This window comes from Phanerochaete carnosa, assembly GCF_000300595.1.
Source record: "Phanerochaete carnosa HHB-10118-sp unplaced genomic scaffold PHACAscaffold_9, whole genome shotgun sequence".
Classification (NCBI taxonomy): Eukaryota; Fungi; Basidiomycota; class Agaricomycetes; order Polyporales; family Phanerochaetaceae; genus Phanerochaete; species Phanerochaete carnosa.
The window spans coordinates 1,058,802-1,084,195 of NW_006767636.1; the positions used below are offsets into that span (position 1 = coordinate 1,058,802).

General features: G+C 52.7%; 9 protein-coding genes across 9 annotated transcripts; 4 read left to right on the plus strand and 5 right to left on the minus strand.

Moving 5' to 3' along the window:
- Positions 1 to 4,391: 4,391 nt before the first annotated feature.
- Positions 4,392 to 6,462, plus strand: PHACADRAFT_177210 (uncharacterized protein; the record flags this gene model as incomplete). Its single annotated transcript, XM_007399532.1, has 5 exons — positions 4,392 to 4,857; positions 4,912 to 5,027; positions 5,078 to 5,957; positions 6,010 to 6,258; positions 6,311 to 6,462. The coding sequence occupies 5 exons, from the start codon at positions 4,392 to 4,394 to the stop codon at positions 6,460 to 6,462; spliced, it is 1,863 nt and encodes a 620-aa protein (XP_007399594.1).
- A 934-nt stretch (positions 6,463 to 7,396) lies between these two features.
- Positions 7,397 to 9,094, minus strand: PHACADRAFT_102664 (uncharacterized protein; the record flags this gene model as incomplete). The annotated part of the gene is made up of 10 exons (XM_007399533.1): positions 7,397 to 7,592; positions 7,660 to 7,814; positions 7,915 to 8,049; positions 8,104 to 8,256; positions 8,313 to 8,363; positions 8,422 to 8,531; positions 8,585 to 8,648; positions 8,701 to 8,803; positions 8,853 to 8,983; positions 9,038 to 9,094. 10 exons carry the CDS (start codon positions 9,092 to 9,094, stop codon positions 7,397 to 7,399), a joined length of 1,155 nt encoding a protein of 384 aa, XP_007399595.1.
- A 295-nt stretch (positions 9,095 to 9,389) lies between these two features.
- PHACADRAFT_187203 (uncharacterized protein) lies at positions 9,390 to 10,574 on the plus strand (the record flags this gene model as incomplete). Its single annotated transcript, XM_007399534.1, has 4 exons — positions 9,390 to 9,518; positions 9,566 to 9,709; positions 9,758 to 9,963; positions 10,017 to 10,574. 4 exons carry the CDS (start codon positions 9,390 to 9,392, stop codon positions 10,489 to 10,491), a joined length of 954 nt encoding a protein of 317 aa, XP_007399596.1. The 3' UTR covers positions 10,492 to 10,574.
- An 814-nt stretch (positions 10,575 to 11,388) lies between these two features.
- PHACADRAFT_177214 (uncharacterized protein) lies at positions 11,389 to 12,488 on the plus strand (the record flags this gene model as incomplete). The annotated part of the gene is made up of 4 exons (XM_007399535.1): positions 11,389 to 11,413; positions 11,470 to 11,925; positions 11,979 to 12,037; positions 12,088 to 12,488. 4 exons carry the CDS (start codon positions 11,389 to 11,391, stop codon positions 12,409 to 12,411), a joined length of 864 nt encoding a protein of 287 aa, XP_007399597.1. The 3' UTR covers positions 12,412 to 12,488.
- Positions 12,489 to 14,319: 1,831 nt separating this feature from the next.
- On the minus strand, positions 14,320 to 15,757 carry PHACADRAFT_150511 (uncharacterized protein). Its single transcript, XM_007399536.1, has 7 exons — positions 15,468 to 15,757; positions 15,337 to 15,413; positions 15,126 to 15,284; positions 15,020 to 15,070; positions 14,900 to 14,965; positions 14,732 to 14,847; positions 14,320 to 14,664 (listed from the first exon to the last, which is right to left on the minus strand). Exons 1-7 carry the CDS (start codon positions 15,606 to 15,608, stop codon positions 14,615 to 14,617), a joined length of 660 nt encoding a protein of 219 aa, XP_007399598.1. The 5' UTR covers positions 15,609 to 15,757; the 3' UTR covers positions 14,320 to 14,614.
- Positions 15,758 to 16,439: 682 nt separating this feature from the next.
- On the plus strand, positions 16,440 to 17,382 carry PHACADRAFT_262144 (uncharacterized protein). Its single transcript, XM_007399537.1, has 2 exons — positions 16,440 to 16,691; positions 16,748 to 17,382. Exon 2 carries the CDS (start codon positions 16,890 to 16,892, stop codon positions 17,238 to 17,240), a length of 351 nt encoding a protein of 116 aa, XP_007399599.1. The 5' UTR covers positions 16,440 to 16,691; positions 16,748 to 16,889; the 3' UTR covers positions 17,241 to 17,382.
- Positions 17,383 to 19,034: 1,652 nt separating this feature from the next.
- Positions 19,035 to 19,746, minus strand: PHACADRAFT_150513 (uncharacterized protein; the record flags this gene model as incomplete). The annotated part of the gene is made up of 2 exons (XM_007399538.1): positions 19,380 to 19,746; positions 19,035 to 19,322 (listed from the first exon to the last, which is right to left on the minus strand). The coding sequence occupies exons 1-2, from the start codon at positions 19,524 to 19,526 to the stop codon at positions 19,035 to 19,037; spliced, it is 435 nt and encodes a 144-aa protein (XP_007399600.1). The 5' UTR covers positions 19,527 to 19,746.
- A 118-nt stretch (positions 19,747 to 19,864) lies between these two features.
- Positions 19,865 to 20,678, minus strand: PHACADRAFT_212419 (uncharacterized protein; the record flags this gene model as incomplete). Its single annotated transcript, XM_007399539.1, has 5 exons — positions 19,865 to 20,129; positions 20,190 to 20,250; positions 20,316 to 20,434; positions 20,478 to 20,548; positions 20,621 to 20,678. The coding sequence occupies 5 exons, from the start codon at positions 20,676 to 20,678 to the stop codon at positions 19,980 to 19,982; spliced, it is 459 nt and encodes a 152-aa protein (XP_007399601.1). The 3' UTR covers positions 19,865 to 19,979.
- A 2,975-nt stretch (positions 20,679 to 23,653) lies between these two features.
- Positions 23,654 to 25,340, minus strand: PHACADRAFT_262147 (uncharacterized protein). The gene is made up of 2 exons (XM_007399540.1): positions 24,378 to 25,340; positions 23,654 to 24,322 (listed from the first exon to the last, which is right to left on the minus strand). The coding sequence occupies exons 1-2, from the start codon at positions 24,885 to 24,887 to the stop codon at positions 23,897 to 23,899; spliced, it is 936 nt and encodes a 311-aa protein (XP_007399602.1). The 5' UTR covers positions 24,888 to 25,340; the 3' UTR covers positions 23,654 to 23,896.
- Between the last annotated feature and the right edge of the window lie 54 nt (positions 25,341 to 25,394).

The following is a 25,394-nucleotide window of genomic DNA, read 5'->3' on the forward strand; positions in this document are numbered from 1 at the left end:
AGTTCTCCATTAGTTAGCAGCTCAGCAAAGCAGTATTTGGGCTGTTATTCACAAAAACTCACCAGGAGCCGGGCGAGTTTTTGGATATATATGGTAGCACTCCCGGATTTGAAATAAGCGCCAGAGCGCGGGAAACCAGCTTCTGCAAGCTATTACACCTGTTCCCCTTCCTTCCCCCCTCATAGAATTGTCAGGGCAAGTGTTAGAATAGGTTTTAGTATACTTGTGTGGTGTATATCTTAACCCTCATGTCTTCCTGTGGTGTATACATTATATTAGGTAATAAATAAGCTTTAAAGTGAAAAAGGGCACCAGAAACAAATGGTCCTGTACCTTGTATAGAGCTTGGAAGAAAGTCGGATGGCTCTAGACATATCTATACATGTTATGCAAGCATGGGGAAGCAATTTAGAGGCCAGGATAACATGCAGAGATGCAGGCAGGAGGTCAGAACTCTTATTGCACTCATGATAGCTTGGACACTGTTCTCAGCCTTTAGTAATGAATGTAGCTAGGTACAAATGATTGTGCGGATGCCCTAGCACTAGTAAATAATATATGCAGCTCTGTGGAGCCTTATCACACTGGGATGGGGCTAACCTACACTCAACAACATGGGTATGCAAACAGGGCTTAAAAACACCACATATGCAGATGTACAGAAGCCTACAGGCAGAGATAAGCTAAATGCAGCTACATACATAGTATTCAGACATATTCTGACCCTCCCAGGTGGTGATTTCCTTCCCACCTATGCTGTAGGAGCCAGGCACACACCTGTGCACAGATGGTGGTTTTGAACTGGTCAGAACTTCATCAAGGTGTCACTCCGGGGTTAACTGATGCACTGCTCCACCAATACATGTTCCCTAGACCTATAAAGTTGTATACCCCCATTTTGATAGGCTGGGAATCGATTGGAAACGGTCCGCTCGTCCGATTCTAAGTGGTTGAGCCAGTAGGAGGTGTTTTCGACGAGATCAGCGAATAGGCGCCTGTAGAAAATACTAAGATCCGCTTAATCGGACGGCTTCCAAGGCCTGGGATCGAAAATAATCCATAGCTGTCTTATCCTGGGCTAAAAGCGACACCTTCCAGCATATGAAAACATCTGATATGTGTCATTTTACTTGCCAAGCCTCGCAGGCTCTACAGAGAGTTTGTGGATGCCTCAGGCTCCCCACACCCTTGGGAAAGATTCTAGTGCCATCTATCATAATTTTATAACATTAGAAGAGCTGTAGGAGCTTCGCAAAGGGTGACCTGCTACTTTCAGGCCTAAAGAAATCAATTTTTAATAGAAACAAAAGTATAGTATATTATACAGCAGTTATATTCACTCTAAACTGCACATAACTACTCTACATAGGTACAGGTACATATGTCAGAAGGTTTGGAGTTCATTGGACAAAGTGGAGGGGAGGAATTGAGCCAAGAATGGCCCCAAAAAGCGAAATTGATGTAGGGAGCCAGATAGCCGGATAGCAGCTTGGTGGCACTTGATGGAGCTGATGGGGCTTAAGTCCGCGCTATATCCGCAAAAACTCGACTCTCGGCGAGTATTTTGTGAATAGTGGGCTCAATATTGGTTTCTGACATATGTTTAGTATAGCAAATATGTTCAAACATATGTTCTCCACCTTCCCATGTCATAAAACAAAAACAAGCGCCCAAAGCGGTATGTTATGGCATATCTCCCAAATGTGGTCTATATTTCAATCCCAGTTGATGGAAACACCATATATAGCATGCCGAGAGGTGCCGGAGAGGTTCTACAGGCCCTACTCGATTGCTAGCTCAGTTACTAGTAAGTAATACATCGCACACTGTAGTAGTTACTGCCACATGATTAATCAAACATGCACCAAAGGGTGTATGGGCCATTCAAAGTCAAACGCAAAGTCGGCGTTTCAGCCTATGAATTAAAACTCCCCCGTCAATGGAAACAGCACCCTGTTTTCAACGAAAGTCTTCTAAGTCCATTCAAAGAACCAACGTATCCCTCTCAACGACACAATCCGATAGTCCCTGACCTCGTAAATGGCGAGGAAGAATGGGAAGTCGAAGAAATTCTTGACTCCCATCATGATTGAAATGGGAACCTTGAGTATCAGGTTCTCTAGAAGAATAGCCCCCACAGTGATCGCCGTTCCTGGGAATCACGGGTGAACTTGACTAATTGTCAAGAACTCCTTCAGGAATTCCATGCCAGACGTCCCGACAAACCCGCGCCTATGACAATTAGAATTCCACCTCTATTAACACGACCTGTTCACATGCTCACACGCAATACCACTCTCTTAGTACAATGGATGGGTGGAATCCTCCTGAAGCAAGGATCGGACGAAGCCGCTGGTCTCGACCTCTACTCGGCTGAAAGTGTAAAAATACTGGCATGAAATTGTAAGATTGTTGGCACCGGCATAGCAATGCATGCCCCTCACAGAACCTATGCATGGATCGCGCCACAAAGCAGGTTAGCAGTCAAAGGGATAGATATTGGCACTGGAGTCGTAGACCAAGATTACACCGGAGAAGTACGCGTGGTGATGATCAATACCACCAATCAACCTTTCCAGGTACACACCGGTGATCGAATCGCACAAGTCATTTTAGAACGCATTGCATCATGCGATATCGAGGAGGTGTCAAGTTTAACAGAAACTCAGCGAGGAACGGGAGGCTTTGGATCCACTGGTAAATAATTGTGAGGACATGATTCTAAAGGGGGGGGTAATGTCATGAATATTACATACTCCGGATGGTTCTCCCAGATTCTACAGTATTCTTTCACTTTCTATACACCTCCGTACATTTGTAGGATATTCCAGATATTCAGTCTGACATGTATATAAGGAGTTCGTACTGCTCAATAACAAGCCAGACTCGAGCTGGTCTTTACTCACCTCCATTCCTCTCGTCTGTCTCCTCAGCCTTGTCATAGCCCAGTCCAGTTGGATTGTTGGTTGCTGACACCTCGCAAACAAGTCTCAGCCGATGGCGACGACGTTTCTGGTGATCCTTTTGCACGCAGGCATCTTCGTAAGTTAACAAGTAGATGCTTGATTCCTTCATGCTCAGAACGCGTCCTGCAGCGCCAGATCTGCTGGCGACCGGCCGCACGGCTTAGTCGGACGGGGAATGATTAATGAAGCGATCTTCCTCAGGCTGTATGATGTACCATTCGCATGGTCGCACTAGTGTTTGTATCGAAAGAGAACGATAATCTGACTAAGTAGACTAGATGTGCCATTGAGAACAATATAGTCCATAATGAACTTGTGGAAGATTAGCCGGGACGCCCGGGGTGGACGCCACAAAGCGTCGACAGCTGGCTCTCTTTGTCCACACCCACCACGAGTCAACGTCTGCTCTGCAATAATTTGCTGAGTAAGGGATATCCTTGACATATCATGACTCTGAAATACATCCTACGCCTGATCCAGCCTTCCCCTTTTTTACTCGAGGCATGGTTGCCTCGACGATAAGATCGATCCACTATTTTGACTCACAGGAACCCACACACGGGCCTTAATCGGTAGAGATTCAAATTGAGGCTAGAAGAATGCATAAACTGCTGCCGCAGGAGGTACAGCTCGTGAACAGGAGGCCCTCCAGTGGAAGTGGAGACGGAGGTGATGTTTTCTACCGCCCACCATGACAGGGGCATAAACATTGACTTTGAAAAAGAAGTACAAGGCATACTGGGATGGCGATAGGACTGAGCAGTCGCCGCGAGGACTTCAGCCGGCGCAGGCTGTCTAAGAAGGGTGGGGTCCTAGAATGACCAAGAGGAAACAGGCTGCAACGCCTGGCCCGTACAAGAGACGCCCTCGTATGTGCACCAGACTCAATAGCTTACAGCCTTCATACAGTCCTTTATAATGCCGAAGCTACGCTCGCCGCGAAAGAACGAAGAGCAGACGGCAAATGACACGCTCTACATGGAGCGAGGCAGCCTCACCGCTGTACTCGACGGTCAGAGCATGGAAGCTACTGGCACCGTCAGGGTGCTGTGCAAGTCTTGGACCGGTTCAAAGCAGTTTGCGTAAAGCGGGAAGAAGAAAACGCCATGAGGTGAGGTACCCCTAACACGCTCCGGGATGTGGTGGTGGTGCGCGCGAAGTGTAGCGTTCAGGTTATTGCGGCAAAGTTTATTCGTTTCGCAGTGTGATACCACGCGGGACAGAGGTGGTTCCAAGGTCGCTCGGGATCAAACGTTTCATCCAACTTCAGCTTAGCTTCATCACTGGAACGCGTTTCTCTCGCCCTCTTCGAGGCGACAGTCGCGAGACAAGTTCAGAGTCGTTTGGGACTTCTGTCTCTTTATCAGGCCTTATAAGTGCGAGGAAGACACCCTATGACTCCATCCGTTGGCCCCGTCCTTTATCATGGCCTCCGACTATCTGTCCCCAGAGGCACCTGCACTTTCCGCTTCGAACGCCACTTCGCCTGGAGCCATATTCCATTCTAGTATTGCCAAGGAACAGCCCGGCTTAGTGCCGCCTCCGTCCATACGTGAAGCAGGGAGTCGTGCGAGCGGGATGCGAAAGCGGATCGACCGCCTCACGTACAAGCTCACCACCAAGGAGGGCTTTTTCGGCGGCTACGACTACTTCTGGCTTTGCCTGCCGACGCTACCGTTCACTATCGGCGGCCGAAAGAGGCGTAAGAGAATGCCGCCGTTCTATCCGCTGGACTCGGATCTGCCGCTCCTCCTTGCGCTAGCGTGCGGCCTGCAGCATGCGCTTGCAATGCTCGCAGGGCTCATCGCGCCACCGATTATTTTTGCGAGTTCGTTGAGTTTGGATGCGAACACGTCGGCGTATATGATCTCAGCTTCCCTCATTGGATGTGGTGAGTTCGTCTTATATTATCTCTGTTGTTCGGTTACCCACCCTGCCTTTGCAGGGATCTTGAGTATGGTGCAGCTGTCTAGGATACATCTGTTCAAGAACTACTATCTTGGCACTGGGTTGATCAGTGTCGTGGGTACGAGCTTTGCAACGTTGAGCACGGCGACTGCGGTAAGCACGCTATATCTTCACTGTATACTTACCATCTGACTAGCAAACAGATATTCGATGCTATGTATGCAAACGGAACCTGTCCCTCGACCACCGCCGCAGATGGAACCATCACGCGTGGACCATGCCCAGACGCCTACGGCAAGTTGTTGGGCACGTCACTGATCTGCTCTTTCCTCGAAATAGGCTTGTCCTTCGTCTCGCCGCACAGACTAAGGAGGATCTTTCCGCCGATAGTTACCGGCACAGTCATCCTCTTGATCGGGGCGTCACTCGTCGGCTCGTCGGGTATCCCTGACTGGGGTGGCGGCTCTAACTGCATGGGCAGGCCAACTTCGGGCCCCTTCACGCTCTGCCCGGACACCTCTGCTCCGCGCCCACGAGCGTGGGGCTCGCCCGAGCTCATCGGGCTCGGCTTCCTGTCGTTCATGTCGATCGTGCTCACTGAGATGTTTGGCTCGCCATTCCTGAAGAACATCTCTATCATTGTCGGCCTCGCTGTGGGATGTATCGTCGCTGGCGCGGTGGGATACATCGACGGGAGCTCGATTACCAGCGCGCCGGCGATCACGTTCCTGTGGGTACACCGGTTCAAGCTGCGCGTGTACCCGCCGGCTATCCTACCAATGCTAGCTGTATATGTCTCGACTACGATGGAGGCGATGGGCGACATCACTGCGTCTGCCGAGGTGTCGCGGCTGGCCGTCGATGGCGATGAATTTAACACGCGGATCCAGGGCGGGGTGTTGAGTGACGGTGTCGGCGGGTTTCTCTCCGCGCTGTTCACCGTCGCGCCGCTTTCGGTATTCGCACAGAACAACGGGGTCATTGCGATCACGCGCTGTGCGAACCGCACCGCGGGATATTTCTGCTGCATATTCCTTATCTTGTTCGGCATCCTGGGTAAGCTCTCAGGTGTCTTCCTTGCGAGTGCGTTTCCGTTCCGCCCGGCCTTTCGACATCAACTGACCATGTGTTGCAGTACCAAATCCCGTGCTAGGCGGCGTGACGACGTTCCTTTTTGCGTCGGTCGTAGTGTCTGGCGTCCGTATCCTCTCGTATTGCCACTTCACACGTCGGGACCGCTTCGTGCTCGCGGCCGCGCTGTCGTTCGGCATCGGGGACCTGCTCGTGCCTAGCTTCCTCACATTCCTGTTCGCCGGTGTGCAACACCCGAATAACGCCTTGCAGGGCTTCTTTGACTCACTTACGATCGTACTTAGTACGCCATGTGAGAGTTTTGGACTGCTGGATGTCGAGCACTTACCAATAAACATCCCCAGTCCTTGTCGCAGGTATTGTCGCTGCGGTGCTGAATCAGGTATTGCCACAGGAGGATAAAGAAGATGAGCAGGATGAGCAGGGTGCTGAGGTAATTCATATCAATGTTGAGGGGCATCGTGCCCAGTCCGAAGAAGATAAGCTTGTGGTTTAATTTATTTTAGGCTGTGTTGTGTGGTACTACTTCCAAAACACAATCGTAGTCAATGGCTTACGGCCGTCTCACCTCCAAATGTCAAAATGTCGAAATCTGGCCTCAAGGGTGAGATGAGGTGAGAACGTACTGAAAGACTGCACGATGTGTGATTCGAATCTTAGCTGATTGTATGCATATGATAGATGGGCCATAAGAGTCCGCGTCTCTCAAGTGGCGCAAAATTTGTCCTTGAAACTATGTTGACGGCTGGTATGAGTCTCGGCAGCGAACAAACGGCTCCATTGCTGTCGGGTCTTGTTGTACACCCCCTGAGGGCACCATCCCCCTTTAGCTCATGCCGGCGCCCAGCTTGTGTCCATAGCACCATATCTTGTCTTGTTTTACTGGTGTTATTGCTCGATTTTGATTTTCCAGGTTGTGCTCGAACAGCATAGACTGTCCCTACCCTTATACTTTCTGAAAACGTCGGTATCGATGTCTGAATACAATCCAGAAGTCAACCGAGACGGTCTTCACAGGCAAGAACCTGAAATATCACCGCATGAGCTACCCCTGACAGTTGGTCTCTCGACACCTTCGATGGTTCCGATACGCTCCAGCCGGGTGTTTGCTCAATGGAGACACATAGTGTCCGACGTGAAGCATACTTGTGCTGACCGGACCGTAGTGTACCAGGCTACAGAGGGAACTATTGAAACACGCGAGCTGCTTTCCGCTGGTAGATTTGATCTGGAGATATACGCTGAGCGCCATAGTGGTATAGATACCAGTTCAATAAGTTAGATATCAGCGACATAACCATGACTCTGAAGCAGCGCCTCCCGCAATGCGAGGCTCCCTACTTCTTCGTCTTCGTCTTCTTGCTGCCCCCCGTATCCTTGTCCTCACCCTAGGGCCCACCGCGCATGAGTAACTGCATCATAGAAATAGATTAGAGGCAACCGACCTTGCGCTTCGTCCCCTTGGCGTCTCCCTTACTCTTGCCCTTCGCCGGCTTCTTGTCCTCATCCTTCTTCTCTTTCTTCTCTGCTTTCGCCGGTGCTTTGAAGAACCCGTCGAGGCGGCCCTGCTGCTTCGCTGCGACGCCCTTCGTGAGCTTCTCCGCGCCTTTGCGCACACGGTCCTCGCTATCCCGCACAGCTGCATGTCAGCTCAAAGTATCCTCACCAACACACAAAGAAAACGAGGACGCACTTGAAGCCCTTTTCCTTCACGAGGAAGTCGACGAGGCCCTCGACGTCAGGCCCCTTCCACTCGATCTCGACCTCGCTCGCGGGCGTGACGTCCGGCTTCTCGAATAGCTTCTTTGCCTCCTCCCAGGGCCACTCGTCCGGCACCGAGATCCCACCCTTCTTCTTCTTCCCGTCCTCGGCCGCTTCCCCTTTCACGGCTTGCCTGAATGAGAAATAGCTCAGTCCACGCAGTCAGAGAAAGAAAAAATCACGTCACACACTTCTCGCGGAGGTGCTCGACAACTTCGGCAAGCCCGCCGTATTCGCGGATGAGTTTCAACGCGGATTTGGGCCCGACACCCTTGATGGGCTCGAGGTAGTCGCAGCCAAGGAGAATACAGAGGTCAATGAACTGGCATGATGATGTTAGTGGGATGGCGCATGGCGCAGCGATGGGATGACCGACTTGTGACATGCTCATTTCAAGGCCTTCAAGGACCTTCTCGAGGTTTATTTCGCTAATAGGAGCCTTGCGCGCCTCGGAGAAGGTGAGATGTCGTAAGAGGATAGCGGAGTTGAAGGTGAGAGTATCCATGTCTTCTGAGCCAGCTGCATAGACCTGTGGCGTGCAGGACGTGAGTCGCGATGGTCGTCAACATGGTCTACCAAGCGCACCTTGCCGCCACGCGCAAGCTCAGCACACTGTGCTTCAGCTTCTGACGGTGCCTCAAGACCATGCTAAGCTGAATAGAGGATATAATGGGAGAGCAGGGGTTAGACGCACCACTACCCATGGGACGCCCATCAGCGTAAGGAGCCTTCGGCATTCCTCATTCTGTTCTCGTGTGACTTTGACTTGCCGTCTCGAGAACCTGTCCACGTCCTCCGTCGTACCTATTCGCTGTGTTCAGCAGCAAGCCGCTAAATGAATTCCGTGGAATTTGCACCTGTCTCCTTTGCTTCCTCCTCATCTTCCTTCGCTTCCTCTCTCCTCTCGAAACGTTTCGACAGCTATGTATCTAGTTCGTGAGAACGCATTACACTCAGGCGCAAATACACGTACGACTCCGGACTTGAGCTCTGGGGGTTTTCCGTCAAATACATACAGCGGCTTGATTCCGTTGTCCACCATTCGTATCGTGCGGTAGAAAAAACCCATGAGGTGACTATCGGGCTCTTTGAGCAACACGCGCCGTCGCCAGGTCTAGCACGAACCTGGTCGTCTCACCCGCGTCGTTCGTCAGGAGCTCTCCGTCCTTTTGCCTGACAGCGATGAGAAACTGGTATATGGACATGGACGCGTCGATGGCGACCTTGCGGCCGAAGAGGGTCTTGATCTCATGTTCCTGCGCGAAGTTAGCCATTTTGCGAGGGAGGATACGTCTGAAGTTTGGGTGTACTTTGATAGCATTCGGTGCGTGTTCTGCGATGATGGCGGTGAGGCCTTTGATGCCCATCCTGCTAGGACTTGGAGGTTGTTCGTTGACTTGCCGCGGGCGCGCACCGCGTCCTGCTCGACTCGCGTGACCCGTGACGGTAACGCTCACAGGCATTAATGTCGATGTCAACCGCATCCGTCATGCAAAGCTTAAGGGCAGCCTTTTCCAGTGACGACATAACGCTACCCGTCAGCCTCGCAGGTATTTGAACCAGATTCGTCCAAGATGACCCGCATCTGCTCTTCGCCGTCGTCTCTCGTTCTACTACTTACACCCATTGTTACCGCACAATCTCTACACCTGACCTATAGTCATGGGCTCTGTGGACGTCAACCCACCGAACGCGGACATTCACATCACCAACCATGGCTCTGACTGGCTCTGGGCTGTCTTCGCTATTATGACGGTCTCCATGATGGGTATGTTTGTCTGGTCACACATGGTACGACCTCACTTGGTTCGCGTTCGCAAAGTGCTGACACAGCACAGCGTCCTCGGGGCACCCGGTTCTTCCACAATATCGCTCTTATTGTCCTCACTGTCTCTACCATCGCCTATTTCTCCATGGCGTCCGACCTCGGTGCAACACCGATCACTACTGAGTTCCGCGCGACTGGCACGCGCCAGATCTGGGTAAGTGCTCGACCTACTGGTCCTGCTGCTATCTAACGCGTCGTATAGTATGTTCGGTACATCCAATGGTTCATCAACTTTCCGCTGTTGCTGGTCCTGATTCTCACCGCTACCGGTCTTGCGCTTACGGACATCCTCACCATCGCATTCTGGGCTTGGGTCGTCGTCGTCTGCGGTCTTGTCGGCGCTCTCGTCCGTTCGTCCTACAAGTGGGGCTACTATGTCTTTGGCCTTGTCGCTTTCGTCTACATTTGGTAAGCTTGTGCGAATATCACTACTGGGTTCACATAAGTTTACTTGGTCTCAGGATCGCCATTCTTGGCTTCGGACCTCATACGACCTCCAACGCCGGCGATGGCATGCGCTCTGGCTACATCCAAGGCTCTGGATTTGTCGTCCTCATTACGCTCCTCTACCCGATCGCTTGGGCTTGCTCTGAGGGTGCGAACGTGATCTCTCCGACTTCTGAGATGGTCTGGTACGGCATTCTTGACCTCCTGCTCGGCCCTTTCTTCCTGTTCTTCTTTGTCTTCGGCATTCGCAACATTGAGTATGATTCCTTCGGTCTTCAGTCCTGGAAGTACAGCGACACTGCCGCCACCGCCGCCACCACTAGTGCTACTCCCGCTGCTACTTTTGCTCCGGCCGCCAATGGTTCTGGTCCTACTACTGCTACTGCGCCCAACATTACTCAAGCTGCCCCTGCCTCCGACACTTGCAGCACCTCTCCTGGTACTTCTACCGAAACTGCGGCTAGCGGCCCTACTACCACCTCTGTCTAAGCGCTTCGACCCCGCACCTCGCCCACCGGACGGCGTTGAAGTGGAAGTTAGATGGGAACTCTGCGTTTTTTTCTTTTCTTTTCATAACGAGGGGTGTCACTACCGCTTTTCGGACCTAAACTGTCTGTTATCAGCGTCAGTCTAATGATATGGCAAGCTGATAGCCGGAGGGAAATACGATAACAACAGAAAGCGCATAGGCTGCAATATGGACGGCCGCAATAACGTGATTTGCAACACATCGTAATTCTAGGACGCGCCCCACGCGATACTCGTAGCTACCAAAGATTTTCAACTCTCATGCGCTAAGTCCACACGAAGAATGACGACGGCGTTCGAAGTAGGCTCAACGCGCTTACCATATATGTCCCCGCTGCCCTGATGTTTTGCGCCGCATGCCTCGCAGACACCCACGAGGTGCGCTCAAAAGTACAGCATTAAGAGTGGACTGAATGGATATCTGGATCATGGCTCACAAGATGGCAAAGGAATTTGTGGCCAGCAGTGAGTGTGCCGCTATCGTGCTTGCGCAAAGCGTAAGGCGCTGAGCCATCGGCTAACATATCCCGACCGACCGGGCTATCTGTATTACTCAAAGCTGGTGGCACGTACGGCGCAAATCACTCGACCGGCGGAACTCCTTAGCTCGGGTATACTTACTAAGAAATCCGAGGAGCCCTGGTATACATAAGGTACGCTGGGCGGTCGAGATTTGCGACTGATCGGTGTTTGGTCAGAGCTCGTCAGCGGCGAGGGCCGGCAGCTTGAGAGAAAGTCAGGAGAAGTGGACCACAGTACAAAAGGCGTACGAGAGAGAGATGCGTGGAACTACATATCTGCGATCGTACTCGTCTCCACGACATACTAGTTCCAACCCCCTGGCAGAACATTTGTGACATGTCCTCATCCCGCGTCTGGCTAGGTGTGGTCAATCTCGTCGTTGAATCTCATGTCCTGATTTTACGTATTCTTGCACAGTTACCGGCTCCTCATCTGGCTTTGGCCAAGCCATGGTCGAGTTCGCCCTGAAGAAAGGCGACAAGGCCGTCGCGACGCTGCGCAAACCCGAAGAACTTGCGGACCTGCAAGCCCAATACGGTCCAACTCAGCTCCTCATCCTCAAACTGGACGTCACACAGCCGAAGGAGATCATCTCGGTATTCGCGCAGGCGAAAAACGCCTTCGGACGCATCGACGTCGTGTTCAACAACGCCGGCTTCGCTGCCGCGGGCGAACTTGAGGGTACACCAGACGACATCGCGCGCAAGCTGTTCGAAACAAACTTCTTCGGTGCAACAAACGTGACGAGGGAAGCGGTAAGGTTCTTCAGGGAGGAGAACGCGCCTGGCGCCGGGGGCAGGCTAATTACAACCAGCTCGTTCGTTGGCATTAAGCCCATCGCTGTTGGGGGCTATTACAGTGCCTCCAAGCACGGTACGTCCTGCGCCCTGGTCTTCCTGGAATTAGGCTGACGCGTACACACCCAGCTCTCGAAGCTGCCACGCAGGCCATTGCCGGGGAGATCGATCCTGATTGGAACATCAAGGCAAGTGCCCAGTCTTGCAGCATCTGGGCGTCGCACTTACGCGGAAGCAGATCACCCTGATCGAACCTGGTCGTTTCCGGACATCCACGGCGCAGAAGGGAACGGCAGCACCTCCGCTTCCCGCGTACTCGAAGCCCACAACGCCTGCAGCTCAAGTCTGGAAGTCTTTCGAAGCCGCTGGCGACCCAAACTTCAAGATAGGCGATGTGAATAGGGCGGTCGCCAAAATATACGGAATCTCCGAGCTGTCTCAGCCCCCTCTCAGGATCATCCTTGGAATGGATGCCATCGGCTTCGTGAGATCCCAGCTGGAGCTCCTGCAGAAGGACGTCGACGCGTCCGAAACTTGGTCTCAGAACCTGAGGGAGGATTAAGCGGGTTGATAACAGGATAATCACAAAATATCATGCTGTAGCAGCTTTCACGAAATAATTCGGTGCAGAAGCAACAACCTATCTCATGACAGCGGTAAATCGAAAAGCATGTCTGTCGAGACTCGACAGCAACATGGGCGGGTCACGCCAGCTTTCCCGCATTGTGCATCATATCTTCATACGTATGTTACGCACTACCAATCATACACGTGAAAAAGCAAGCGTTGCGTGATAACACTGAAGCGGTCTTCGAGTTGGTCACTAAGCAGCAGTGTCCCATGAGCGTTGGGTGCTCGTATGCCGGCGTAAGCGTCCGGAGCAGCGCAGATCAGAAAAGACAGAGAGGCGTACCGTGACACGCGCCATAAGAGCCGATTGGTACCATTAAGCTCTGTGCAGTGTTATTGGTAGTTACGAGGTTCCGTTAAGATATTCTATGCTCGCGCGTGAACGCTCTGAACCGCGAGGCATGCTAAGCGGCGGCTTCGCACCATTGCACTACGCTACGGGGTCATGACGATACCAGACCAGGACCCTGGGCACCCCTCACCGCAGACGCTCCTCCCAGCTCCCTTCGTCGATAAATACGTCGAATAACTCGAACCTACTTTTGGAGTAGCGAGCAGTGAATTTGGGTATCATGATTTGTTTTATGTCCGTTTTCATGCAATATAGGGCAGCTTAATGGTTCATGGTCTATTGAAACGCATGCGTGGAACGTGAGGCACCGACTCGGAGCCATCACAACAAAACGCCGACCAACCGGGATATGTACCACTGCAAATTTGCAGCGACATACAGCGCAAAGCATACTCTCAAAATATTTAGCCAGTTTTAGGAGGATTCTCCCATACTTACTAAGGCAGTGCAAGGTCCTAGGCTGAATAAGCCGAAACGGGCAGCGGTGGATCTGTGGCCGAATGGTGCTCGTTCAAGTTCGCCAGCAAGAGCCTCCAGTTGGAGAAGAAATGCGAGAAGCAGTGGGATATCATATAAAAGGCAGTAGAATGGGGTTCATGGATCTATAGACCTGCAGCCACCCCCGTCTTCGCAGCGCAGTTCCAAATCCCAGAACTTTTGAAAACCATTCGTAGCATGTCCCCAGCCCGTGTCTGGCTAGGTGCGGTCAATCTCATCGATCCTAGTATCAAAACTATGATCTCACCTGTTGCTCTGCAGTCACCGGCTCTTCGACTGGAATAGGCAGAACCATGGTCGAGCTCGCCTTGAAGAAAGGAGACAAGGTCGTCGCGACGCTGCGTAGGCCCGAGCAGCTCGCCGACCTTCGGTCCCGGTACAGCACCACCCAGCTCCTCGTCCTCAAGCTCGACGTTACGCAACCGTCAGAGATCCTCCTGGCGTTCACACGGGCCAAGGGCGTATTCGGACCTATCGATGTCGTGTTCAACAATGCTGGCATGGGCGCCACGGGTGAGATTGAGGGCACACCGGACGACATCGCGCGCAGGCTGTTCGAGACGAACTTCTTCGGCGCCGCTAACGTGACGAGAGAAGCTGTGAGATTCTTCAGAGAGGAAAAAGCGCCCGGCGTCGGAGGCAGGTTGATCACCATCAGCTCGGTTGCAGGCCTCCGGCCCTTACCTTGCATTGGTTACTATAGTGCCACCAAACACGGTACGCCATAGGCTTTGGTCCTGCAAAATTAGGCTAATGTGTACACATCAGCTCTCGAAGCTGTCACTCAGGCCATCGCCGAAGAGATCGATCCTGAATGGAACATCAGGGTAAGTAGCTAGTTTCGGAGCGCATGAGCGACTATATGCTCACCGGAAGACAGATCACTCTCATCGAGCCAGGTCATTTCCGGACGCCCGGCTTGAACAGCGATCTGCTCAGACCGAAGCGGCTTCCCGCGTACTCGAAGCCAACGACCCCTGCAGCTCAAGTCTGGAATGCGTTCGAAGCTTCACTTGCCCCGGACTTCAAGGGCGGTGACGTGAACAAGGCAGTCGCGAGGATTTACGAGATCTCCGAGCTGTCTCAACCTCCGCTCAGGATTGTCCTCGGGCAGGACGCCATTGACACAGTGAAGTCTCAGTTGAAGCTTCTGCAGAAGGACGTTGCCGCATCCGAGGCTTGGTCTCAGGACCTCAAGGAGTATTAAAGCTGCTGGTCATCGTTAAGATCTGATAATAAATGATATCGTGGTAGCCTCCGCCAGGTGTAATCATAGCGCCCAGTATTACACTATGGTAACTGTGAGTAAGGTTGCGTTCCCGTCGACAGGAATCCCTACGGCCACGAATCAACATGAGCGCTACTAGTAACGTGCCGTATAAATTCAGAAACCTGTGCGTACCATGGTTCACACCCTGGCTGCCGACTGGCATGACGCCTATCAGATTCTGCACAGTAGTATTGTACGAGGTCCCGTTGAATTGCGTTATCCCAGCTGCCGTGTTAGCGAACAGATCCCTACGCAGGTGTCAGCATACAAAATCCAGATTTGGAAGAACATTGCACATACCGGCCCGTATCATAGCCATTTTGGGCGATCGTATGGTTATGGAACAGGTCTTCTTCGTTAGAAACCCTACAATCGAGATTGTATCAGCATATCTGGCGCGACAGCCTCACCGCTACCTACGCTAGGAAGAGAGCACTCGTATTGGCTAGCGGGCCACTCTGCCGGAAGACGCTAGCGAAAATTTTCAGTTTCAGACACGAGTATGTTTGCGAAACGCCAAACATACCGCAGGTGGACGCCTCCCATAAACACTTCAAGGCAAGATCCGAACAAGGGATCGCCAAAATCCTCGCGAAGCTCCATGGTCTGATTCTGGGGGCCGCCACCGTCGCCGAGGTTGGCCGTGAACGGAGTTCCGGCAGGGAATATAGAGCAGTCTTGAGTGCTTCACCGGCTACGTGAGAAAGTGATAATCGCACTAAAACTGCAGTACTTACAGGCCTACGGCACGGGCGAAGTTGAGAAACCCATTATCCGTTAAGACTTCTGGAGAGCTTAGGCCTGATATTACAACCTAGAGCACAAAGATACTTCATCACAAGGTAATACTGGTGAATGCAGTACATACGTTAAGCGGTTCTCCAAGGCCATCATTCGCTGTGAGGAAAAAGCTGCCGTTTTGGGTCGTTGGATTGACGAATCCTCCACCTTGCGCGGCAACAGCAGCTATGCTGACTGCGAGGGACGTTGCAATATACATGAGGACCATTCTGACGTGTCGTTGTGGTGGTACACCTTCAAGCTTCAAGCTTCACACTCAGCAATAGGCGGCCTTAAAGACCTCTGAGGCTGTTGCAAGGCTGTTGTCGAAACGGTTCGATGTCTCAGATTTGGCTGAGATTCAGGCGGGGAATGAGGCACGCGATCGTACGCCGAAATATAGAGATATAACCTTTTCTAATACAAAAAGGGCAATATATTTTGACCTCAGCACTTAAATATTGAAGTCCCGAACCTCGTTTTTTACGGTAACAAAGACTCGTATTTGACATCATATTTCACTTGTATCACCCCCTGTGCTTGGGACCATGTTCACCAGCGCCGAATTCACCCGAGTCGCAATGGCACATGATAACAACGTTCATATTGCATAGGGTTTTTGAGACGACAACACATAGTTATTCAGAAAGCTTTTCTAAACTAGATGATATAGCATCTGACAGATCAGTTCCTGTAAAGCTCAGATCATTAGTGTCAGGATTTGAGATCGCAAGGAACTTATCTCACCAGAGTGGGAGCGACAGCGTGCGTAATATTGAGAAAAAAGCAGTAGCGGTGACGGGGGTGCGACGGTATACACGTCCAACCCCCAGCCCCGTCGCGGACGACGGGCCGGAGGCCGCCTCCAGCACAACATGAAGTTGCGCAGCTGACGGAGTAGTTCCATGCGAGGGATGTTCGTCGCTGGAGGCGGCCTCCAGCCCGTCGTCCGCGACGGGGCTGGGAGTCGGCTGTGTTCCGTATAGCAGCGGGGATCTGTTGGAAGGGACATGGTTAGCACTAGGATTGGCATTGTGCAGCCTCCATCTCACATGTGTGGGTAAGTAGCCGGTACCATGGGAGGTTGATAGAAGGAACGGAGGGCTCTGGTGAGCGGACTGAGGGATAATGAAGGGGAATCGGCGTGCAATGGGGATCGAGAATATCTTGGGCTTTGAAGGTGCTGGACGTCAGCGCCGTTCTACACGGCGGGGAATGCGGCTCGTAGACTTGGAAGTGGGGCATTGTATGTGCCCCCAGCCTCTTCAATTTAGCCACCTCCGCCAACTTGAAACAAGATAGCGCAGCAATTCTAGCCAGCCAATGTCAGTCCAACAAATTTGACAGATTGAGAGAGGATCGACATACCCATAGAGCAATACCGAGAAGGATATAGAGTGAGAAAACGACTTGACACGAGATGGTCGAATTCTCGTGAGATACGACAGACCGAGAGTAGGCCGAGTTCGGTTTCGCAAGAGACAAGCTCCGCGAGCCACGATTGCACTCAATGACCAGAATCTTCTTCGCACCGAACGCTGCACGCAGCCGCTCATACGTCCCCGTCTGCACCACTTGTGACTCTGCGCGCCCACTGCGGCATGAGCGTCCGCGTGGACAACCAGGTCTGCAGGCAGAACCTTTGAGGAGGACGCGATACGGCCGGGAGCACGGCAGAGGATCTCGCCAAGTCCCCGCGACGCCTTTCAACACCACCACTCCATCCTCTCGGCGGACGGCTGAGACCCAAAGCTATGGCATACGTTGGCGCACGCCGCAGCTTGGGGTCCCACTCGTCCGCGTCTCCGATGCCCCCCAGGAGCGGGACGGGCCCCGCACCCGGGTACATGAACTGGTGTGACTTTGCGGGTCACGTCGCTTCGCCCCTTAGGACGAGCCCCAGCTCGGGGCGATCTTGGAGGACTTGAATTCTCGGGCCTTGGCCCGCTCGCGAGAGAGGCCGCGCGGAGGCAGCCTGTGCGGGGCGAGCGTCGTGGCCTTCGACCTGTCGTGGCTGGAGAAAAAGGGCACGCGTGCGGTTGGTTGAGCTTATAAGGGCGGCCTATCGTAAACTCAATCATGGCTGAGCTATAGATGTACACGAGCTCTCACGAACGTCGTCGAGACGCTCTCAGATGATGGAAATCGTGCGCTGGATTTGAAGGAGCGTCTGCGAATAATCGCCAGGTTTCCACTGCAATATGCCGCTCTGGCTGAATCAATATAATCGTGCTCACTGGCTACGGGCTGCCTCCACAGGGCTAATTAGTAAATATTTTTAGCTGACAGAGGTACGAAAATGACCATGAGAAAAGAAGCTAAAAAGCCTGAACACTTTCCGGCGAAAATATATGATAGGTAAAATTTGAAAATAAGAGTAAAACAAAGTCGCCTTTTTTTAGTCAATCTTGTTGTAAAAAGTTGGTCAGCTCGCAGCAAAAAGAGGTGCAACTACCGCTGGGCTATCCATATATAGAGTAATACACATGGAGAAAGAACTTGATGATGATTTCGCCCTAAGGATATTTCGACTCTTCTAATACCTCAAAAGGTGTAAAAGCAGTGTATCTTTTTGTACCACTAAAACGATAACATCCCCATGGGGGAATAGCTTAGGTGTATTTATGAAACAAACTGAATGTGCTTTTGCACCTCTATCCGCGCAAAATAGTATAAAATTAGCCCCGTGCTCGGCTCGACTTTGGTGAGGGCTTTCGGAGTTTGAAGTTTCCTTTGCGCGGATAAGCGAAATTTACAAAGTTCGCTAATCGACCATTACAAATGGTTTGTTACAGCCACCCCTGATTTTTTCCGCTGCATCACGCAGCAGACGCTTAACCGTATACCGTCGTAAGCGTTGAATATTGAATACCGACGGCGGGTGCACCTTGTGCATGTGCTATTCAGGAGTGTGTCGCCGAAGGTTAACCAGTATAGGGAAGCAGAAGCATCGGGGTTGCGAGCTTTGGATGCGACTCGTTCAGCGATTCACCGTCGTCCAAGGCCGATGAGCGTCACGCAGCTGCCCCGCATCCGGGGTTATAAGGTCGGAGCACCAAATCACTGTGCTAGCGAAGGTTTCAAGGTGGTCTATCGTTTTGCAACAGTTTGCAACAGGCTGTACCGCTGCACTCTACTGCCTCCCGCTTGCTCAGCGTCCTGGAACCGAGACACTCATCGGGAATCGCCTGAGCTTGGCGTCCAATGAACAAACGCGTCGCAGCGTCACGTTATTTGTAGAGTGTCTGGAAAATGAAACGATTCGGAGACGACCCTAGTGCAGCTTCGACACTTATCATATTCATTCCTAGATGTACGCAGGAATCCATGAAAAGATTAGGCCATGGTGGCAGACAGCAGTACAGTAATCCCAGTGTCCACATCAATCTAGTACATCTAATAGGTGCTTAACAGTCGGGACACGTCTGGACAGGCCCAGCACCACGATTTGCATCCATTTCATCGTGTTCACGACGTCGGGTGCACGTATGGACCTACATTTCCGGCGCGCATACTTGTGTGCTCGCGACAGAGACAATAACGAAGACGTGCTCTTCGGAAATTGCAGGAGCTGAGCTTTTCGTTGTGTTGAGTGGTTGAACAGCGAGCTGAGGATAGACCTATGAGCCATGAAATGAGACAGTGGCAGGACGCCCTACCGGGGTCTCGTTCTCAAGACGACTCGCGATCCATCCCGCAGACAGGTCAGGCTTCTGGATCCTAGATATCGCGGGTATATCAGTCGACATGCACGGGTCAAGCCACGGGTTCGCGTGTACGTGAAGCAATGATCACCGAACTCTGGGCGGTGGGTAATGACCCACGTGTTAGCATCCTCCTCCGTGGTCAAGTGTGCAACGAGCCTCGACTTGAGGGCGCCGACGAGCGCCCCGCCCGCCTGCATCTTGTATGTGTCCTTTTCGCCGGTGCGCTGGATGAGCCACTGCCAGGATATGGGTTAAGTATGTGCGGCAAAGAGTACCCAGAGATCGGAACGCACTGGGGCCTCGGATGCCCCTCTGAGACTACCCTCAGGTCTGAGCACCATCACCCGTTTCGGCAGGAGGGTCTTGGCTTCGACGAGGTGCCGACCGACTTTGCAGCCACTTGCCTTGCAAACGATGGTGTACAGCCCGTCGGGCAGCATATCGGGTACGCAGAATAGGACTTGAAAACGGGGGAGTGCAACGCGCAGCGGGCTCTGATGTGCGCGCTGCGCTCGCCGACTGTGCTTACATATGTGTGCGCGAGAACGGTCGTGCTTGAGGCCGAGGGTTCGATGACGGGCCCTATGACGGGTTCAACACGACGTTGGGCTCAGCATGCAATAATCGGGAAGATAACTGTCAATCCATGGTGGCGATGTGATGCGCTAGAGGAATGGAAGAGTCGGAAGCCTCGTCGGCCTTTTACATGGACAGGCTACTTCCTGGGCCATGCGACTGATGAATTTTCTCACACGTCCAACGTCACCTGCCAGGCCGCGTCACCACCGTACTTGGTCTTGCGCCGCCAAAGTGGGACCTGTGAAGTGTGCCCAAGGATACTCGGGCCTACTTAAATTCCTACTACTCGAAGGCTAGATTCGCTATGGTCCAGGTCACATGTCAAAAGTCGCGTTGTCCATCGATATATTGGTCCTCCCATCAGTTGCCGTCACGAACAATGACAAAGACTTCATTGGCAGGAAACATCGGAGGCTCACAGGGGGCGACGATGAGGGGGCGACGATGAGGGGGCGAACGACAATCTGAGTACAGACACTCGTCAATGACACATACAAGGCAGAATATGTACTCATTGGCCGCACCTGCGTCTCCTCGTCTGTATCGGTGACGATCCAACCGAGGGGTTCACCGGGCTTCATGATGCTTCACAAAAACAAACATAGCTATCAGTACGACGGTCTATATCGTGCAGAGCGCCGACCGCTCACGTATAACAATTTTCGCCCATCTGCGGGCACGGCTTGATGATCCACTCGTTCGCTTGCTCAGCTTCGAACAGATAAGCAACGACACGGCCGTCGCGATCGCCAACTGCCGCGTCGTTCGCCTACAGCTTGAATCAGTCGTCGCCACACCTCTCGAGTTCTCACTGCGTGCAAAAACAATCGGTCAAGGGGAAGCATGAGCAGCAATGGCGCGCACCGGCTTTGCAGAGGGTCCCCTAAAGTTGACCCGGGGGAGATTGTGGTAATACGCTTCAGCATAGGCGACATGTCCTCGATGTAGTACTAACCGACGCGAAAGCCGTTGGCCTTGCTGGTGATAATGTACGTTCCACTCCAGAGGGACATTGTGTTAAGAATGAAGAGATAAGGTGAGGAAAGTATATGCAGAGGGCGTGTAGGAGCTGAGTGTCTGCAGACCCAAATGACACGTCGAGGCTTTATATGCTTGTACAGGGCGCCAAAGCGTCAAAGCACTGAGCCCGACGGCGTACTCCTACCCCGTGAGCGACAGAGGAGGGGCGGCACTCTAGCACAAGCGACGACAAAGTAGGCAGCGTTGCCGTGCAGTTTTTGCCCGGGATAGACACCCGCGAGACCCTGTGCGGAATAGCAGCATCGTGTTGAGCCTCCCGGGCACATCAGTGCAAACTCCATACCTGACATAAATTCTGGCTACGTAACGAGCCACCACACCGCACAGCAGTTGGCAATAAAATTTCCGTATATGGTGAGTAGCATCGTGGGGGCCAGAGCGTGGCACACTTTGAAGATCGATGAGGTCATGCGGCGCCTGGTGCCTTGTCCGGTGGGCGCGAGGAATGATTTTAAGCTGAAGCAACGCCATGCCTGTCCTCGGATAATAAAATGAGCACCTCATCGCAGCGCTGCCGCTGCAGAAAGAACGAAGGAACGTACGAAAGGGGGCTGCATTGTGCTGCATGAAGAGTGACATTGCGGGGCCCGAGGCCCGTAGCTGCAGTTCTCCTTGGATTGTGGTAACATCGATGCACACTTCGGAGTCTAGCAGCGTGCACACAGGGGCACAATTGTAGCATTTGATATGCAAGTTGCTGAGGATTAGGATACTGACCCGACACCGCCTCCTATACAGCTCGAGGGAGAACAAGGTCTCGTCCCCTTCGAGTGACATGCATCTAATATACTTTACACCAGCATCTTTCCCGCCACTGTAGCATCAGAAGTTGTTGTGGTATCTGAGGCGCCGGATGCGCATCAGCCGCGCGGGCAGAGATACCGACATGACGCGCTTAGGCCGTCATGCCCAATATGGATCTGTCATGCCCGTTTTAGATATGACCCGCGCAGAGCACTCTCGGCTCTGCACCCCGTTATGTTTCCTTTTAGTCTCAGCTTCCTAAGGTACATTTTATTGGTCTGACCAGATTAGGAAGTAGATAACCTATATAAGAACATGTAGAATTATTTTAGGAATTTATCCTTGATTACTCGTGAATCCCCCGCCTGCGCGAAGTCTTTCACAACAGAAGTTTAGTGTGACACTATAAGATAATACTGCAGGCTACGTACTTTGCCTCAGCCATCACCATTCCTTCCCCGTTGGATACCGACATAAAAGTACCGGTTTCATATGGGCCACCATCGTAGGTTGAGGCAGAGACAGTCAGCTCGCACGCGTTATGTGTAGTCTAAAGCATCACTCACACGAAACTCTTCGAACGATGTCTCGTGCGCTTCACATCCGTTGCCCACGCCCTCCAGGATCCACGGCGTTCGAACGGCTGCGCAGATTGCAGGAGCGTACCCTTCCGTCTCTCGCACTCAACCGAGTGCGAACAGACAAAGCCATGGATGTGTGGTGCAAAGACCCCATCGCACTTGGTACCTGACGCGTCACCTCAGGCACGAGGGGGCTCACGTCGGCGGAGGCAGAATGCGGATAGAATTGGGGAGGATGGACAGGGTCGGTGAGCCGGCCTGTGTCGACGTTCGGATGGTTGGAGTATTCGGCTACAGATTGGTTACGTGGGTTTGGCTTCCGTTTGCCTCCAGATCGCATCGCAGTACTTATCTAAGTCAGAGCTCCTAGGTAGCAAACTAAGTAGTCGCGTTTACACCTCATGTTTCAAAGGGACATGAACGTGAGCAGATGGCTCACTAGCTGGCTGGATGCAAGTTGCGTTAGCGGGCCCAAAAATCAACTTTTGATGGCGCAACACCGACGACGCCACAAGGACTGTTGGTCATTTGCTTTTGACAACATATGTTTAAAAAGTCAATAAATCCAGCGAAAAATCTAAGTGGGACGCTTTGCCTTGTCTTGTTGAGATTTTATGCCTCCTGTAGTCAGGAATCAGAATTTGGGGACTAAGGATACTGTACCCGTCCGATGGGAAGCGCCCAAAATAATTTTTCCGATGACTCCCCAAAATCGCCATAAATCGAGAGAAAATTATTGGAGGGGCTAGCGAAAAATTGGCGTGGCGCGTGACCGCCGGACTAGTCGTACAGGTACAGTAAGCGCGACCGTTTCTGCAGTTGCAGAACAGTGGAATTCGAAAGACCTTGGCGAATACTTGGTTTTCCCGTTGCTCAGGCGTCCATTACAAAGGGCGAGAATGCTATGATGACGGTATCGACAGACCAGGACGGGCCGGTGCGACGTCAACGTGACCGCTAGACCAGTTGTAAGTTAGTGAGATTCGAGTCCAGCGAATGAGCAGGCTCTCTAAGTTACATAAGGCCCCTTTCAGTAACCCGTGAGTTTCGAAACTCGCGTGAGTTTGAAAACTCGCGCGAGTTCCGGCATGCCGGCCCAGTCACCCCGCTGTCACTTGCACATGTAATTCCACTTAGTCAAAGTGATGCCCTCCGTCTGCAAGCAAGCCTCCGCCGTCCGAGACAAGTTCCTGCTGCATCCATAGCATCAGCTGGGGTAATACCTAGGGCAACCCTTCTGGCCTGTGCTGAACAGTGAAAAATGCACAAAGTCCTGCCTTTGAAGCTCTCATTACTCATCTTGACCGCTGTTATTTCCAAGCTTGTCATTTCTTTGCAGCAGTACTATTTCGGGGGACCATACCATAATTTCTGCACTCACCAGCCTCAGACGAACTCAGGGCCTGCTCCCCGCCCTGCGCGACGCGGCAGAACGGTGCTTTCGCGGCTGTCACGTGTAGTCACAGGCTTGTCACTTATTGGTCACACTAGCGCTTGGGTCTGAGTTTGCAAACTCACGGGTTACTGAAAGGGGCCTAAAGTGGTATATGTAACGACAAGATGGAATTGGCATCACTATCGCTGACCAGGCGCACTCGGACTTAGTGATTCAGTACCCTGCCGCGTTAACTCCGATTCTTTCGAACTTCGATACCGGCAGTAGCCTGCAGCAGTAAGGCGACTACAAAAACCGAGAGCAGTCAGCTACATACGGTACATAAATATAGACCCTCTATGATACACGAGAATTAGTCCAATGCTAGGAGCCTTTGTGAGGAGGAGAGCAAGCTTGAGTCATATTCCAATCATAACAAGTCATAAATATCGTCTTGAGAAACCGTAACGGAATGCCAAACGTCGGGGTCCTACGCAAAGAATGCCTCCTGCCTCCGGAGCCTCGGTCGACTGGGCCGCTCCTGCTCGGCCGGTGCAGCGCCTTCGGCGGGCACACCCTCCGACTCCTCGTCGACCGCGCCCTCGCGTTCCTCCCAGCCATCGCACCAGCGCTCATCATCACTGACGTCAGGATCGAAGTGTTCTGGCCTCAGATAGCGGAATATTGTCTTCTGCGGCGTCTGCGCAAACTCAACCTTGCGTGCCTCCAGCTTGCGCGGCGTTGGGCCGAGCGAGGTGGGCGTTACGGGTAGGTCGTCGTCCGAGCCCATTTCAGGCGAACTGAACGAGCCGTCGGCGGCTGCGCCCGTCTTGTCGTTGATCGAGTGCACGAAGGTCTGGTTCGGGAAGGAGGTCGCAAACGTGCGACGGAAGGCCGGTGATGACGGCGACGTGACCTGCATGTGTATCTAGCCCTCTGCCCTGAACGGACACATGTATGCGGCGACTCACGATTTCATTTAACTCCATGTTCATCCTCGCCAGTCTTTCCAGCGGATCCTCGATGTCCCACACGGGTACGACACCAACCGTGCCGTCGTCCACTTTGCGCACCCTCACCGCGAAGTCGGAGACTTCGTCGAGGAGCACGACCTTCTCGTTTGCCTCAACCTGAATCGGCTCCATCCTAAACGGCGGTGAGAGGTACGAGACGTGCTCGCTCGGGAAGCGCTCTTTCACGTAGTGAATGCCCTCTGCCGCCTCCGTTGCCGCCGTACGCCATGACATCGGCGCAACTTCTGGCAAGGACGGGGGAGCGTTGAGCGAAAGCGAGAGATCGTCGAGGCTTTTGTGCAACATTGGGTTTGGGTATGAGAGCAGAAGTGGGTAGTCGTTGCTGTCGAATACACCCATGGGCTGTGTCACAGAGAGATTTCTGGATTCGCCCGGGAAGAGAGTCGAGGCGTCCCATAGGCTGTCCTCGCGCTCGGAGAAGAGAACATCTGTGATTTGGGTGTACATTGCCGAGATGCTTACGCGTGCAACGGCAGTCGCTTGTGGCGCTTTGCTTGGGGATGGCTTACGAAGGGCGAGATGGGAGGGCGATCGATTCGGACCAGGAAGATTCTATCACAGGGCCGAGGAGACTTTTTATGCGTCGCTTGGGGGAGGCGGCGAGGACAGGGCGGCAGGGGCGGTGAGCAGGCCGTATAGCGCGACGTGCAATGGAGGGAGATGACAAGCTGAGAGTCAGAGAGCGAGGGAGTGTGGGGTCGTGCAACGCTCAGCAGCACAGCATGCCTTTCACTGTCCGCAGCGGCACCGAGTACACCCTCGTCCAAGCTTCGGGGGGCGGATAGAGGGGAGAGCACTTCAGGCTGAGCTTCTTTCGTGGTCGCTCCGGTCGAGTATTGGCTGTTGGGTGTGCGTGTCGTGGAAGCTGGGGACACACGGCCACAGCACCTGGCTTTCATAAGCAGCTGGGAGGTTTCGGGCTTGTATCAGCCCACGGCACCGCAGATGCACCAA